Raw genomic sequence first — 16,707 nt, 5'->3', positions numbered from 1 at the left:
TTAGCTCCATGCAGACGGGGAAGGCGCCGGGACAGGCCGGATTCCTGGCGGACTTCTACAAAAAATTTGCGACAGCGCTGGCCCCGCACCTGCGGGAGATGTTCACAGACTCGCTAGCTAGGGGCACACTGCCACCCACGTTAGCACAGGCCTCAATCTCGCTGATACCTAAGAAAGACAAAGACCCAACGGAATGTGGGTCATACAGACCCATCTCTCTGCTGAACGCAGACGCCAAAATACTGGCCAAAATCCTAGCCAAAAAGCTAGAAGACTGTGTACCTAAGGTGGTCACAGAGGACCAGACGGGCTTCGTCAAAGGTAGACTGCTTACCTCGAACATCAGGCGCCTGCTGAACGTGATAATGACCCCCTCCGGGGAGAGAACACAAGAGGTGATCGGCTCCCTGGACGCAGAAAAGGCCTTCGACAGAGTCGAATGGAAATACCTCAAAGAGGTACTGGAGCGGTTCGGGCTTGGAACAGGGTTCACCGCTTGGGTAAAGCTCCTATACAACGCTCCCATGATGAGCGTATGGACCAACAATACCAACTCCCAACACTTCCAGCTGCACAGGGACACCAGACAAGGATGCCCACTGTCCCCGCTGCTGTTCGCACTAGCAATCGAACCGCTAGCAATCGCGCTCAGGGCAGCAAACGTACTGCCCAGGTTCCTCTTCCTGTTCAGATCCATTCCGATCTACATCCCCAAGGCCTTTTTGAAAGCGCTGGACAAACTAATCATGGCGCTCGTATGGGGGGGCGGGGGGTAAAAATGCTAGGATCCCAAAGAAGGTCCTACAAAAACCAAAATCCAGGGGGGGGGGTGGCTAGCCCTCCCAAACCTACAATTCTACCACTGGGCGGCAACAGCCGAGCGAGTAAGGGGATGAATCCAGGAGCCAGAGGCCGAGTGGGTGCGTGCGGAGGAGGCCTCCTGCATGGGGACCTCCCTCCGGGCCCTCGCCACGGCAGCACTCCCATCCCCACCCAAAAAACACTCCAGCAGCCCAGTGGTGACAGCCACCCTCCAATCCTGGAACCAACTGCGGCAGCAATTTGGCCTGACCAAAATGTCGGACAAGGCTCCCATTTGCAACAACCATAGGTTGACACCAGTACTGACTGACGCCACCTTCAAAAGGTGGAGGCAGGACGGAGGGACACTGACAGTCAGGGACCTATACACGGACGGCAAGATCGCAACACTGGACGAACTGACAGAGAAATTTCGGCTAGCCGGGGTAACGAGCTACGGTATCTGCAGCTCAAAAACTTCTTACGAAAGGAGACAAGGACGTACCCACAACCACCACGACAGACACTACTGGAAGACCTACTGGACGCAAGTATCCTAGATAAAGGGAACTGTAGCGACATGTATGACCGACTGGTAGAAAGGGCCGACACCGTACTGGACGCAACAAGAAAGAAATGGGAGGAGGACCTGGGGATTGAGATAGGGTGGGGACTCTGGAGCGAAGCACTGCATAGGGTCAACTCTACCTCCACGTGCGCAAGGCTCAGCCTGACGCAACTAAAAGTGGTACATAGAGCCCACTTAACAGGAAACCGTATGAGTAGGTTCTTCCCGGAGGTGGAGGACAGATGTGAAAGGTGCCAAAGAGGCCCGGCCAACCACGCCCACATGTTCTGGTCTTGCCCCAGACTTGTGGAGTACTGAACAGCCTTCTGCGAGGCAATGTCCAAAGTGGTGGGGGTGAGGGTGGAGCCATGCCCGATAGTGGCGGTCTTCGGGGTTTCAGACCAGCCAGATCTATTCCTGGGGAGGAGGGCGGACGCCCTTGCCTTTGCCTCCCTGATCGCCCGCCGTAGAATCCTGTTTGGCTGGCGGTCAGCAGCACCACCCAGAGCTGCAGACTGGCTGTCCGACCTCTCGGAATCTCTCCAAATGGAGAAAATCAAATTCGGCATCCGAGGGTCAGACGACGGCTTCCACAGAACGTGGGAGCCATTCATGCAATTGTTCCAGGACCTGTTTGTGGCCAACGAACAAGAGGAAGAATAGCCGGGTGGCCAAGAATCAGGGGAAAATGGACGGGAATCGGGGTAGGTAGCCGGGTTGGGGGGGGGGGGGGGGGGGGGCTACGGGTTCGTTATGGGGGTTTGTTCTCATGGTTTTATGCTTATTTCTTTTTCTTGTTAATTTATTGTTTTTGTATTGGAGGGGAGGGGTTACTGTTTTTCTCTGTTGTGATAAAATTTGTTGTTGAAAACTTGAATAAAAATTATTCCAAAAAAAAGGAAGGACAAAGCCGCAAGCGACAGTCTGATGGCAAGCTAAGGCCCAAAACCAAATTGTAAATAAATGCCTATAAACATGTGCCTCGGCCATATTGGGGAATGTAAAATATGTATGCCGGTTAAAAGGGGCATCCACAGTTATTATGAAGATGCTTGCCTGTAAATATACATGTTAATTGTTGCGTGTTTTTTTTCTAATAATTTGTAATTTGTTGGATATAAAATATGAAAACTCAATAAACAACATTTCCAAAAAAAAAGGAAGGCAAATGCAATGTTAGCATTCACGTTGAGAGAGCTTGAATACAAGAGCAGGGACGTACTTCTGAGTCTGTAAATGGTTCTGATCAGACCCCATTTAGAGTATTGTGAGCAGTTTTGTGCCCCATATCTAAGGAAGGATGTGCTGGCCTTGGGAAGGGTCCAGAGGAGGTTCACAAGAATGATCCCTGGAATGAACAGCTTGTCATATGCGGAGCAGTTGAGGACTGTACTCGTTGGAGTTTAGAAGGATGAGGGAGATCTTATAGAAACTTACAGGATACCGCGAGGCCTGCATAAAGTGGATGTGGAGAGGATGTTTCCACTGGTAGGAAAAATTAGAACCAGATGTCACAGCCTCAGACTGAAGGGATGATCCTTTAAAACAGAAATGAGGAGGAATTTCTTGAGCCAGAGGGTGGTGAATCTGTGAACTCTTTGCCACAGAAGGCTGTAGAGGCCAAATCACTGGGTGTCTTTAAGACAGAGATAGATAGGTTCTTGATCAATAAGGGGTTATGGGGAGAAGGCAGGAGACTGGGGATGAGAAACATATCAGCCATGATTTAATGGCAGAGCAGGATCGATGGGCAGAGTGGCCTAATTCTGCTCCTATGTCTTATGGTCTTATGCCTACCTGCCAATGTAGGCAAGAACCTCTATCCTCCTGTCCTAATGTCAACTAATCTGATGCACTGTCCTTTTCACTAAGGATTGTAAAATGATTTTATGTATATAATGTGTGCATAATTCAATAGGGAACTTCACCTGAAATTTGGCATGCTGTATCCAGGATTTTCTGTCTATTAAATTTAACAGATGGAAAATCATGTGTAAATATTTAAAGTAAAGTCGCTTAACAGCAGTGAACAGCAATAAAAAACACAGCCAAAGCAAATGTTTTGCCACTGGCACACACCATTGAAATGAAACAGAACAGGGCCAGGATTCTCCCCTACCCGGCGGGGCGGGGGGTCCCGGTGGGATGGAGTGGCGTGAACCACTCCGGCATCGGGCCATCCCAAAGGTGCGGAAGTCTCGGCAACTTTAGGGACCAAGCCCTAACATTGAGGGGCTAGGCCCGTGGCGGAGTGGTTGGTACCCCGCCGGTCGGCGGGAACGGCCTTTGGTGCCCCGCCAGCTGGGGCCGAAGGGACTTCGCTGGCCGGCGGAAGTCCACGCATGCGCCGGAGCGTCAGCGGCTGCTGACATCATCGCCGCTCATGCGCAGGGGAGGGGGTCACTTCCTCCTCCGCCATGGTGAAGACTTTGGTGAAGGCGGAAGGAAAAGAGTGCCCCCACGGCACAGGCCCGCCCGCTGATCGGTGGGCCCGATCGCGGGCCAGGCCACCGTGGGGGCACCCCCCGGGGCCAGATCGCCCCGCAGCCCCCCCAGGACCCCGGAGCCAGCCCGCGCCGCTTGCTCCCGCCGGTAAGGTAGGTGGTTTGATCCACGCTGGCGGGAGAGGCTTGACAGTGGCAGGACTTCGGCCCATCGCGGGCCGGAGAATCGCCGGGGGGGCCCCGCCAACCGGCGCGGAGCGATTCCCGCCCCGGCCGAATCTCCGATGCGAGAGAATTGGCGGGGGCGGGATTGACGCCGGCCCCCGGCGATTCTCCGACCCAGCGGTGGTCGGAGAATCCCGCCCCAGATTTGTCTTTTTATGTACCAAATGTCTTTTGAAATTTGCACATTTGTTAACTGTTAAAAATTATTTTTCTTCACCTGCATTTCCTCTCACATTGAGCAGGATTACTATTGCAACAACACAATCACCAGAAGGGTAGAACCAACCTGTCTCACGATAGTGTGATCGAGCTCACATTCCCAGTGGGCGAGTCTTCTTGTTAGCAGTGTGGTTTCATAAAACTATTCCTTATATCTGGGAATTGTGGGATAAGAGCTGGATAACACATTCTTCTGTGGCTGGAGTTGAATTGCAATTCTGGGTGGAATAATGTTATGTCCTGTCGACAAATAGCTGCAGTTTGGGACCAGTTTTGTGTCCCGACTTGCTGATAATATGCCTGCAGTGTGATTTTATGCCACATTGATTGCCATCGATTGCAGATGGGTTCCTGACATTGCAGGCCCAATAAGAAGGCCTGAAGGAATGACTGGAGCCCTTGGTGAGTGCTGCTGTACCAGGATTGGGACTGCAAGGGCACCTCAATCTGATGATGCCCCCTGGACAGATATTAAATTAGATAAATTAATATGTGGCCATGGCTGTGGAGTGTAAGCCCCTACACAAGATGGCCTACGGTCACAGCTGTGGTCCCCTTATCCTACGTTCCTGGTGGGTGGTCATGGGGGAGTGAAATGGTCATCTCAGCCCCCCAACCAACTGCCAGCAAGCAACATCCAGGCACCTGCCAGGCTTTGGTCTCAGCACAGATCCTGTCCACCACTGGAAAGATCCCAGAGATCACCCCAATTTGCCCAAAATTGAGCATTTAGTTATATAGACTGGCCACCTGCTGTTGCCAGGCAGGTAGCCTTGCAGTTTCATCCCACCTCTGGAAAGATTGTCCAGAGGCAGGAAGACATCAAACTGCTGACTTGAGATGGTCATTTCAAAATTTCCTCCTCTCCTGGCTTTAGGGACAACTCTGAGGGACGGGGAAGATTCCACCCATTGAAGCTGTGTAGAGAGAGCTTTACCTTGCACATAGCTAGTGCGAACATTTTGTTTTATAAATTTAGAGTGCCCAGTTTATTTTTTCCAATTAAGGGGCAATTTAGCGTGGCCAATACACCTACTCTGCACATCTTTGTGTTGTGGGGGCAGACATGGGTAGAATGTGCAAACTCCACACGGACAGTGACCCAGAGCCGGGATCGAACCTGGGACCTCGGCGCCGTGAGGCAGCAGTACTAACTACTGTGCCACCGTGCTGCCTAGCTAGTGCTAACCTGACACTGAAATGCTTGAATGATTCTTCACCATCGATATTCTGGCCTTGAGAATATAAATATTCACAAAAAGAACTTGCAATCAGGAGAAAACATAAATTGACTTCTATTATTAGATTTCATTATTGGTGTAACTGTAATAATGGTCAGCATCCCCATGTAAGTACCTCTTGGTGAGGGATTTGGAAATCATCAGGATATGTTGAAATATTTCAAAACAAAATTTGGCTTGCATTTACTTCTGGGATTTTTCAATATGTCTGCATCATGAAAGAATAAAAGTTGGGATAAAGCTATGAATTTCACTATTGTGTGATAACACCTGTACAGGTTTTAAAAAGCAGCAAGGGACTGGGAGAAGATTCACGAGGTTAAACAAAGATAACTTTGAACATTGTTTACATTAGCAAAGGTTAATTTACCTGCCAGCAGGTGTGCTTGTAGTTCAACACCATTCCTCTTGTAATGACATTTTCTGAGCACTTTTATCATTCTGTTCGAGGTTTCTCATCAGAATGAGCCATTGCATTTTGTTTCCGCACATTGCCAACACTGGGCGTGTTAATATAAAAGCCTTGTGGTGAAAATAAATGACCACTCGAGTCAGTGAGATTCAAGCAAGCAAGGACTCTAATACAAGTCAATACTGGGGGAAACACAGTCTGATTCTACAGGATGTCTCTCTGATACAAAGGGTGTGTCGCATACTCATAGCTTATAGTTATCAGCTTAATTCAACCATCAGCTATTGTCACACATATTTTGCAAACCCTGATAAGCTGAATTGTTCAGGCTGCATATGTTCTATGTATTCATTAGAAAGGTTTTATTGCCTAGGATCTAATGTCTCCATGTCTGTGCTCTTAGTGCATGAACATTTGTTTAACCATTCAAGGAAGATCATTAAGTCTTGTGACTTGTAACTTTAGCTAGATCCCCATACCACTGGCTATATATCCATCGTGCCAACAATGTTGGCTATATTTCCTGTCATGTCTATAGCTTTGGCTAACTTTCCCATCATAAATCCAAAGTGCTCTTATAGCTACATTTGCCTATTCTAAAGCTATTTATGCATTTCTTACTACCAACCTTAATATGATACCATTTCAGTTACCTCACTTCAGCCTTATCTAATCTTAGGAAAAAAAGGAGATAAAAGTAAGAGGTTCTGTAACATGAATTTGCACAGATTACTCATACAAGCAGTCCTTAAGAATTTCTACCCATTAAATATGGATTAATACACCAGGATTCCTTGTGTGTTGCTCAAGTTGCACTCATTCAGGAAAATGGAGAGTATTCTGTTACACCCTCTACTTCTACCTTGTAGATGGTTGACATGCTTTAGGGAATGAGGAGATGAGTTACTCAAAGCAGAATCCTAGCTTTGGACCTTCTCTTGTATTAAACAGCATTTATATGGCTTGTCTAGTTCAGTTTCTGGTGAATGGTAACCTCCAGGATGTTGATAATGGGAGATTTGGCAGTAGTAATGTCATTGAATGTCAAGGGGTGATGATTAGATTCTCTCTTGTTGGAGATGGTCAATTCCTGGCACTTGTGTGGCATGAATGTTACTTTTCACCTATCAGCACAAACTGTCTTGTCCAGGTTTAGCTGCATATGGATACGGATTGCTTCAGTGTCTGACGAGTAAGTGAGAAGTCCCATTGGTAGTACATGCCAACCAGTTGAGAAGCCAATGATGGGCGTTATCCTGTGATCAGGATCTGGGGCAGACCTTCTACCTGCCAAGAATTACCAGCTAGGTGGCAGTGGCTGTTTCCAGAAAGACAACCACCCAAGGCCCAGGATCCAGGCCAGAGGCGAGTAATGGGAGGGTTTTCAGAAGGTGGGGTTGTGGGAGAGCAGGTTGCGTAGGAGCCAGCAGAAAAGGCAGGAGGGTGGCTCTCAGTGTGTCCCTTCTTCCTGATTCCTTGATCAGGCATTGAGTGCCTTTGAATGTGGGACCACCCTCCTGCCTCCCAGGAACAAACACAACAGCACACCAGGGTTAGCTTGCCATGTTCTTGCATGGCAAGGCTCCTCATCCTTGGGTTAATAACTGCATTTAAAGTCTTGCTGCTATACTTAATAATGGATTCCAGCATTTTCCCAATGCAAGATATTAGACTAACTGGCCTATAATTTCCTGCTTTCTGTCTCCCCCCTTCCTTGAATAATGTTACATTTGTGGCTTTCCAGAATCTAGGGAATTTTGGAAAATTACAACCAACATATCCACTATCTCTACAGCCACTTCCTTTAAAACTCTATGATGCCAGTCATCAGGTCAGGTGGATTATAATTATCTTCATTTAAATTTAGGATGCTAGTTTCAGCCCTGATTTATGTCCATTAATTTTACTATGTCTTTTTTTCTATTACTGAAAAAAGAAACATGTCAAAGCTTTTCCTTTTGGCTCATCTGAATATTTCGCAGGACATGTCTTTTCAAGTTTGATGTGTTGGGTGCTCTGGATCCGTGAAACACATACAGGCCACCAACACTTAAAAATAGTAAAACACTATTTTATTAAACTATAAACTGTTGAACATACTCTTACTGTGGGTTACACGATGTTAGATTAACTAAAGACCTGTGCCTATCCTAATCAGTCTAATCACTCAGCACGTGGTGAGAATCTGTGCTGAAAACTGTAAGCTCTGTCCTTCTGAAAGGCTGCACCCCGAATGAGTGGGAAAACTGATGCCCTCTATCTTTATAGTGAGTGTGCTCTAACTGGTGATTGGCTGCGGTGTTATGCATGTTGATTGGTCCTAGTGTATGTCCATCAGTGTGTGTGTCTGCACCATGATATGCTGGTGTATATTATGACATCCGCCCCTTTTTGAAAAAAAAATGTGTATGTTTGTGGCAATAAATAGTGTGTGTTGATAATGTTCCTAACTACGTGTGGGGTGCGAAGATGTATTTATAGGACTATGTACATGAAAACTAAGCTATATTCAAGGGAAGGTGCCTGGTGCAGAGAATTAGTATGCAACAAGAAAGAACGAGAACAATACTATGTACAAACCATGAAAACGATCAAACAAGGCAAGGAAACAACTCAGAGAGTCCATAAATTTGTAAAGTTCATAAATTCAGTCTCTGAGGTGGGCGACGAATTCTGGTTGACCGCCTCAAGGGTGGGTCGAGAGCCGCCAGTTCAGGAGCAGGTTGGATTGCATCACAGTCGGGAGGAGGCAGAGTGACAGGAAGCTCTGCATAGTCCGTGGCAGGGTCAGCAGGGGAGTGGGGCAACACCGGATCACGTGGCGATCGTGGAACGAGGCGAAGGGCGCGTCGATTGCGGCGCAGAATGGAGCCATCTGGTAGCCGAACCAGGAATGAGCGGGGGGGGGGGGGGGGGGGGGCACCTGCCTAAGGACAACAGCAGTTGCAGACCAGCCACCATCCGGGAGATGGACGCGAACATTGTCGTCTGGAGTGAGAGCGGGGAGATCAGCAGCACGGGAGTCATGAGTCGCCTTGTGCTGCGCACGAGACATCTGCATTTTGCGAAGAACTGGAACATGGCCGAGATTGGGTACATGGATGGACGGCACCGTCATTCTCAGGGTGTGATTCATTAGTAACTGTGCGGGCAACAGGCTAATGGACAGCGGGGCAGAGCGATAGGCCAGCAAGGCAAGATAGAAGTCAGACCCAGCATCGGCAGCCTTTCATAGGGGCCTTTTGACTATGTGAACCCCCTTCTCTGCTTTGCCGTTGGACTGGGGGTACAGGGGACTGGACGTCACATGGGCAAAATTGTACCGCCGGGCAAAGCTGGCCCATTCCTGGCTGGTGAAGCAGGGGCCATTGTTCGACATCACCGTTAGCGGGATGCTGTGCCGAGCAAATGTTTCTTTGCACGCCCGAATGACTGCGGACGAAGTGAGGTCGTGCAATCTTATCACCTCCGGGTAGTTTGAAAAGTAGTCTACGATCAGGACATAGTCCCTACCCAACGCGTGGAACAGGTCTATGCCCACCTTGGTCCAAGGCGATGTGACCAACTCATGGGGCTGCAGATTCTCTCGTGGTTGGGTCGGCTGAAAGCGCTGGCAGGTGGGGCAGTTGAGCACTGCGTTGGCAATGTTGTCATTGATACCGGGCCAGTACACAGCCTCTCGGGCCCGTCGGTGACACTTCTCCATGCCCAGATGGCCCTTGTGTAACTGTTCCAGGACAAGCTGGCGCATGCTATGCAGGATGGCAATGTGGTCCAGTTACAGGAGAACCCATCAACGACTGCCAGATCGTCTCGGACGTTATAGAACTGAAGGCATTGGACCTTGAGCCACCCGTTCGTCAGGTGGCGCATGACACGGCGGGAGTGTTGACTGACCTGGAGAGGGTGTCTGCAATGATGAAGTCCTTGCCTGGGGTGTACACCAGCTGGAAATCGTATTGCCGGAGCTTGAGCAGAATACGCTGGAGGCGAGGCATCATGTCGTTCAAGTCCTTCTGTATTATATTGACCAGTAGGCGATGGTCGGTCTCGACAGTGAATTGGGGAAGCCCATAGATATGGTCATGAAATTTCACAACACCGGTCAGAAGGCCCAGGCACTCCTTTTCTATCTGCACGTAGTGCTGCTCCGTGGGGGTCATCGCTCGAGACGCAAATGCAACGGGGGCCCATGACAAGGCCTCAACAAGTTGCAAAAGCACGGCTCCAATGCCAGACTGACTGGCATCCGTAGAGATTTTTGTCTCCTTTGCCGGATCAAAGAAAGCCAGGACCAGGGCCGTGGTTAGTTTAGCCTTGAGTTCCCTCCATTCTCGCTCCTGGGCAGGGAGCCACTGGAAGTCTTTCGTCTTCCTGACCAGGTTCCTGAGAGCCGTGGTATGAGAGGCGAGGTTAGGGATGAACTTCCCTAAACAATTCACCAACCCAAGAACCGGAGGAACGCTTTCTTGTCTTCTGGCGTTCTCATAGCTGTGATGGCAGCTACCTTGTCCGCATCCGGCCGCACACTCAAATGGGAGATGTGATCCCCGAGGAATTTGATATCTGGCTGACCGAAAGAGCATTTGGCTCTGTTGGGGCAGAGGCCATGTTCATGTATGCGTCTGAAAACGCGCTGGAGGTGATTAATGTGCTCCTGCGGGGTGGTGGACCAGGTGATTATGTCATCAACATAGACGCGAACACCTTCAATCCCTTCCATCATTTGTTCCATGATCCTATGAAACACCTCGGACGTCGAGATGATCCCAAACGGCATTATGTTGTAGCAATATCTTCCAAAGGGGGTATTGAACGTGCAGAGCTGTCTGCTAGATTCATCCAGCTGGATTTGCCAGAATCCTTTTGAGGCGTCGAGTTTGGTAAAGAGCCTGGCATGAGCCATTTCACATGTGAGCTCTTCGCGCTTGGGAATTGGATGGTGCTTCATGATATTGCGATTAAGATCCTTGGGATGGATACAAATTCTCAATTCGCCGGAAGGCTTTTTTTACACATACCATGGAACTGACCCAGTCGGTTGGTTCCGTGACCCTGGAGATCACTCCTTGGTCCTGGAGGTCTTGGAGCTGTTGGTTGAGGCGGTCCTTAAGGGGCGCTGGGACCCTGCGAGGTGCGTGCACCACAGGCGTGGCGTTCGGCTTTAAGAGAATCTTGTAGGTATACGGGAGCGTGCCCATGCCCTCGAAGACGTCGTGGTACTGGTTGGTAATGGCGTTGAGTTGCACCCTGAAGTCGGTGTCTGGAAAGGCTGACGCATCAACAGGAGAGAGAGAGTGAACCCTCTGAACTAGGTTCAACAGCTTGCATGCCTGCGCGCCAAGCAAGGAGGCTTTCGAGGGACCTACGATTTCAAACGGCAAGATGGCTTTGTGACCGATGCGTCACTTCCAGTTGGCATGAGCTGCTGGCAGCAATGGCATTGCCATTGTAATCTAGTAATTGGCATGCTGATGGCAGGATGGCTGGTTTGACACGAAGGCTTTGGAGGTCAGACCGTGCAATGAGATTGGTGGAGGCACCGATGTCCAGGCGGAATCGTATTTGGGACCGGTTGACCGTAAGGGTGGCACACCACACATTATCTGGATCGATGCTGTGTATCGGTAGAGGCTTGGTGCTGTGCTTTGGAGACATCCTGTTCTTTGTTATGATGCCGACTTGAAAAGGTGTTTGCGGGTCGTTGGTGTCAAAATCAGGGGACAGGTCTGGATCAGGCGCGGTGACTGTAGGTTGAATGGCCCGGCCATCCCTGCGAGGCTGGCTGGAGCGACGAAAGCTAGCAGGTTGAGTTGATCTGCATAAAGCAGCATAGTGGGCAAGTTTGCCACATTGCAGGCATCGTCGGGATTTGGCAGGACACTGCTGCTTTAAATGGGCGGAGCCACAGTTGCCGCATGCTGTTGCGTCAGTGCGTTCGTTGCGCCACCGCGCATGCACGGTGCATTCAGGTGTGGTGCGCGCCAGCGCATTATGTTCGTCGACGTCGCCGTCCCCTCGTTCGGTGCCAGAAGCGCGCAAAATGGCCGCCCTAATCCAGGCTGAGGCCCTGAAGTGGTTTGATGACTTGACCCGTTCTGCCTCGCGGGGAGCTTGCTGCGCCGTTTCAGCTGCCTGGATGTGGGGATACCGTTGTAGCCATCTAAGATGGACACTGGTCAACAAAATGGAGAACTGCTAAGACTGCAGGGAAAAACAGTCTGAGTGAGGACAAACAGCTTGCAGAAGACTGTTTTGCATTTTGCACGCACAGAAACCAGTTTCTAGCCAGGTGCAGAGTTTCAGCCAAAGGTGCAAATGGGAAACAGATCTGCATAGTAATGAGGTGATCCAGATCCAGACCCCGGACAATAGAAACATTTAAGTATCGATGGATACTTTTCCATAGACGCCCAGACAGAATGACGCCAAAGCAACCAACACAAAGAGCCGTAGGGACCGCCCCACCCATCGAGGAACGACCCTAAGATTGGGGAGTTTGAAAGATATCGATTGGGAAAGACCCAATCGATACCGAGCAGGTGAAAGAACCCGCCCCAAGGGCACGGACTTCTAGCACCTATAAGAGTAGGTCCCGCACATGGTTCGGTCTGTTGTTTTGCTCCGGCCCAGACCTGTTACATCGCATCCTGACTCCAGTTTCATCACCGGCCGTTGAGCCTCAGCCATTGAACTGTAAGTGCCAACACAACGATCGCTACGTGATCCAGACCTTGTTAGCCCTTGACAACTTTGCGAATCAGAAAGTTACAGACCAAGAACGGGACGAAGGCCTTGCTCCCTGACCTTGCCTGTTCCTGTCTAGATAAGTATTTAGTTGTTTAGTATTAGAAGTAAGTTAGTCTCTTTAGCGTATGCATGTGTATTTATTATATTTGTTATAATAAACACCAATCGTTTGGACTTACTAATCGGTGTATGGATTTATTACTTTGAACCTGACCTTGATATACTTGTGACGGTGTCTCAATATGGCACCTGGCGACTCCGAGCATAATTACACATACAGAGCCATAGTAGTGTTAAGCACACGGCCTTTAAACGGAGGCGTGTTAATCACACTCCAGTAAAACGAGCAACACCGTCTAGTGGCGTGTTCGTGGAGCACGCAGGTCTCAATGGCAATCGTTAAGGTGAGCTGCTTGACCTTAAGGAGCTGCTGGCGAAGGGGGTTCGACTGAACACCGAAAACGGTCTGGTCGCCTATCATGGAGTCGGAGGTGGACCCATAGTTGCAGGACTGCGCAAGGATACGGAGGTGGGTGAGAAAGGACTGGAAAGGTTCGTCCTTACCCAGTAAACGCTGCTGGAAGATATAGCGCTCGAAACTTTCATTCACGTCGACGTTGCAGTGACTGTCAAACTTGAGGAGGACCATCTTGAATTTAGATTTATCTTCACCATCGGCGAAGGTGAGAGAATTGAAGATATGGATGGCATGGTCCCCGGCTGTGGAGAGGAAGAGAGCAATCTTCCTGGCGTCTGAAGCAGCTTCCAGGACTGTGGCTTCAAGGTAGAGCTGGAAGCGTCGTTTGAAGATCTTCCAGTTGGACCCTAGGTTGCCGGTGATGCGGAGCGGTGGCGGCGGGCGGACACTGTCCATGTTGCAGGACGGCTGTAGACTGGTGGAAGGGAGATCACTTGCAGGTAACTCTAAGAAGTTCTAACATCCCTCAACTACTGGTACCATGAGGTGTTGGGTGCTCTGGATCCGTGAAACACATACAGGCCACCAACACTTAAAATAATACAACACTATTTTATTAAACTATAAACTGTTGACCATACTCTTACTGTGGATTAACACAATGTTAGATTAACTGAAGACCTGTGCCTATCCTAACCAGTCTAATCACTCAGCACGTGGTGAGAATCTGTGCTGTAAACTGTAAGCTCTGTACTTCTGAAAGGCTGCATCCCGAATGAGTGGGAAAACTGATGCCCTCTGTCTTTATAGTGAGTGTGCTCTAACTGGTGATTGGCTGAGGTGTTTATGCATGTTGATTGGTCCTAGTGTATGTCCATCAGTGTGTGTGTCTGCACCATGATATACTGGTGTATATTATGACAAAGTTTTCTACTAGCAAACCAAGTTTTTTATTGTTATAGTAATTTTTATAAGTTCCTCTTCCCTTTCGATCTCCTGCTTTCTACTATTCTTAGGATGCTTTGTGTGTCTTCTACTGCGAAGACAGGCACAAAATAAATGTTCATATTTTCTGCCATTTCCTCATTTACCATTATAAAGTCCCAAGTCTCACACTCTAAGAGATCATTGCTCAGTGTCCTGAGTCATCCAGACTTGAAACATTAGCTCGCTTCTCTCTCCACAGATGCTGTCAGACCTGCTGAGATTATCCAGTATTTTATGTATTGGAACACTGTCCCTTACTCTTTTCCTTCTCATAGACTTGTCGACATATTTGCTGTCGGTTTTTATATTTCTTGGTAGTTTTCCCTCATTCTTTAATTTGTTCCTCTATTTTTTTTTAGTCATCCATTGCCGGTTTCTAAAATGTTCCAAAATCTACTGGCCATTCAACTTTATAGCAGCGTACATCTTTTCTTTCAGTTTGATACCATCCTAAACTTCTTTAGTTAGCCACAAATGGTGCTTGATGTTTAAATAACCCTCTTGTAATAGCTAGCATGGGGCCTATGAGGTGGAATTATTATCGTCCCCATGGCCTTTACGGAGTATGAGCCCCCGCCGCCTTGGGTGGGGATCTCTATTAACCTCTGTATAAAAGATTGGCCAGTAAGACACAGATGAAAAAGGAATCTATGGGCTGTGTATATATTGTGCTGTAAGTAAAAACTTTGTTTCTTTATTTTACTCAGCGTGGTCTCCCCGTGTCCTTATTAAACCTCTCATTGGATCTTTCTTTCTCAATGAAATATAGATATTTTTAGAGTCGCAAAATATCTCCTTAAATGTCTGCCATTGCTTCCCTACTGTCTTACTTTTTAACATATTTTTCCACTGCAATATCTGCTGTCATTCATCAGAATGCTGAATTACCTTCACTTAAATTTAAGATGCTAGTTTCAGACCCGATTTTTGTACCCTCAAAATGAATGTGAAATTCTATCATGTTATGATCACTCTTACCCTGAGGATCTTATGATAAAGTCATTAATTAATCCTGTCTCATTCACATTACCAGGTCTAAAATAGCCTGTTCCCTGGTTGGTTTCAGAATTGTACTAAGAAACTGTCCTGAATCCACTCACTCAATTACCTTTTTGCCTCTTCCAGAGATTCACAAAACTTCTCGTCAGTGGGACATGTTTTTAAATCATGATGCTGCAGGCATCATGGTTGTGTGATGAACCAGTTAGTCTCCTCCTGTCCTCATTTTATTGTACTGAGAGTTTGAATTTAATTAAAATGAGTCACAGGCTGAAGTGGCAGAACCAGGATTACAGAATATTATCATAGTCTTGGTATTTATTTTCCAACAGTGAGTATTGAGGTGGATAATGATGAAAGCGATGATGAGGAACAGGATGAAGAAACAGGTGAGATGTTTTTGCATAGATATGCATTCTCTTTACCGTGCAATACATAATGATACAGACACTACAAATACAGAATTACTAGGAAATGTCACCATGGTAAAATGCCTTGTAAGGAAGAGGATATAATTTCCTAGATTCTGAGCTTGCCATTCCCCAATTTTTTCATATTAATTTGAGAGAAACCAGAAAGAAATATTTGCAGACCTAAATAGCTGAATTTCCACTGTAGTGCCCACTGCAATATCTGCTGTCATTCATCAAATTGCTGGTCCTGTTTGTGTCAGTACATTGCAAATAAGGTAATAATGAAATGGCAATATTGTTCGTGCTATTTTTCATCAGATACAGATAAAAAACTCTTAGTCATTTTGATTTTGTGTTGCTATCTGCCTTTGTGCCATTTGATGTAGGGCTGTCAGTCCTTCCTTCCCCCAATTTCAGATCTAGCGCACTGGTTTTCCCATTTTGAATTCCTTTCTATTTCTGCCTCCTGGAAGAAGTGGGGGAAACAATCTAAACTGTATAGTTCCTTGATGTTTAAACAGCATGATAGGGTTTTTAATACCATCTGAACTATCAGAATCATTGGAAATAGAGAAATTGTGGAAAATAATTCGTCTGGTGTCAGGAAAATTGCCAACTCTTTATCCTTTAGGCTTCTGTATTATGTATTTTAAAAATATCACAGGGAATTCTTTTTTACATCTCAGTGTTCAGTTATTATTTAATTGTATGTATGGGATTAGAGCTCCTGATTCAGTACAAATGTAATGCACAGCTTTGTCCATCTAATTAAGATAATGATGACTCAGATGTGGAACCACAAAATTCAAAGAAAACAGCACAAAGGAACAGGAATGGAAAGAGAAAGACCGAGCAAGAATCAGAGGAGCAATCTGATACATCGGAAGAGGAGAAACAAGAGAAAAATAGAAAGAAAAATGTGAAAAATAGGACCAAATCAGCCAATAGGAACAAGGCAGATGAAGCAGAGGAAGAAACAATTAAAAACAGAAAAAACAGGAGAAATGTAAAATCTAAGAAGAAAGATTCTGATGATGATGAGACTGAAGGTGAGTCAGTGGACAAGAAAAAGAAAGGAAAAAAGGGAAAAAAGCAAATGGACAGTGAGAGTGAAGAGGAGGATAACAAGAAAAGAGGCAAGAAAAGGGATAAGAAAGACAAAAAGGATGGCAATAAAGACAGAGGCAATAAAAAGAAAGCTGATTCAAGGTACGTCTAATTTTTCTGAAG

The 16,707-nt window shown here is 47.3% G+C and overlaps 1 protein-coding gene across 1 annotated transcript in view; it reads left to right on the top strand.

The window, feature by feature from the left end:
* The first annotated feature begins 8,395 nt into the window (after nucleotides 1-8,395).
* The window catches only part of tmc1 (transmembrane channel-like 1), a 116,435-nt gene continuing 108,123 nt past the window's right edge, over nucleotides 8,396-16,707 (top strand). Inside the window, exons 1-3 of the mRNA XM_038803884.1 lie at nucleotides 8,396-8,510; nucleotides 15,397-15,453; nucleotides 16,251-16,686. Of these exons, the coding sequence (XP_038659812.1) occupies nucleotides 8,396-8,510; nucleotides 15,397-15,453; nucleotides 16,251-16,686 (608 nt within the window). The remainder of the gene's footprint in view (nucleotides 8,511-15,396; nucleotides 15,454-16,250; nucleotides 16,687-16,707) is intronic.

Source organism: Scyliorhinus canicula, chromosome 8 (genome assembly GCF_902713615.1).
Source record: "Scyliorhinus canicula chromosome 8, sScyCan1.1, whole genome shotgun sequence".
Lineage (NCBI taxonomy): Eukaryota > Metazoa > Chordata > Chondrichthyes > Carcharhiniformes > Scyliorhinidae > Scyliorhinus > Scyliorhinus canicula.
This window is presented reverse-complemented; position numbering and strand designations above follow the sequence as displayed.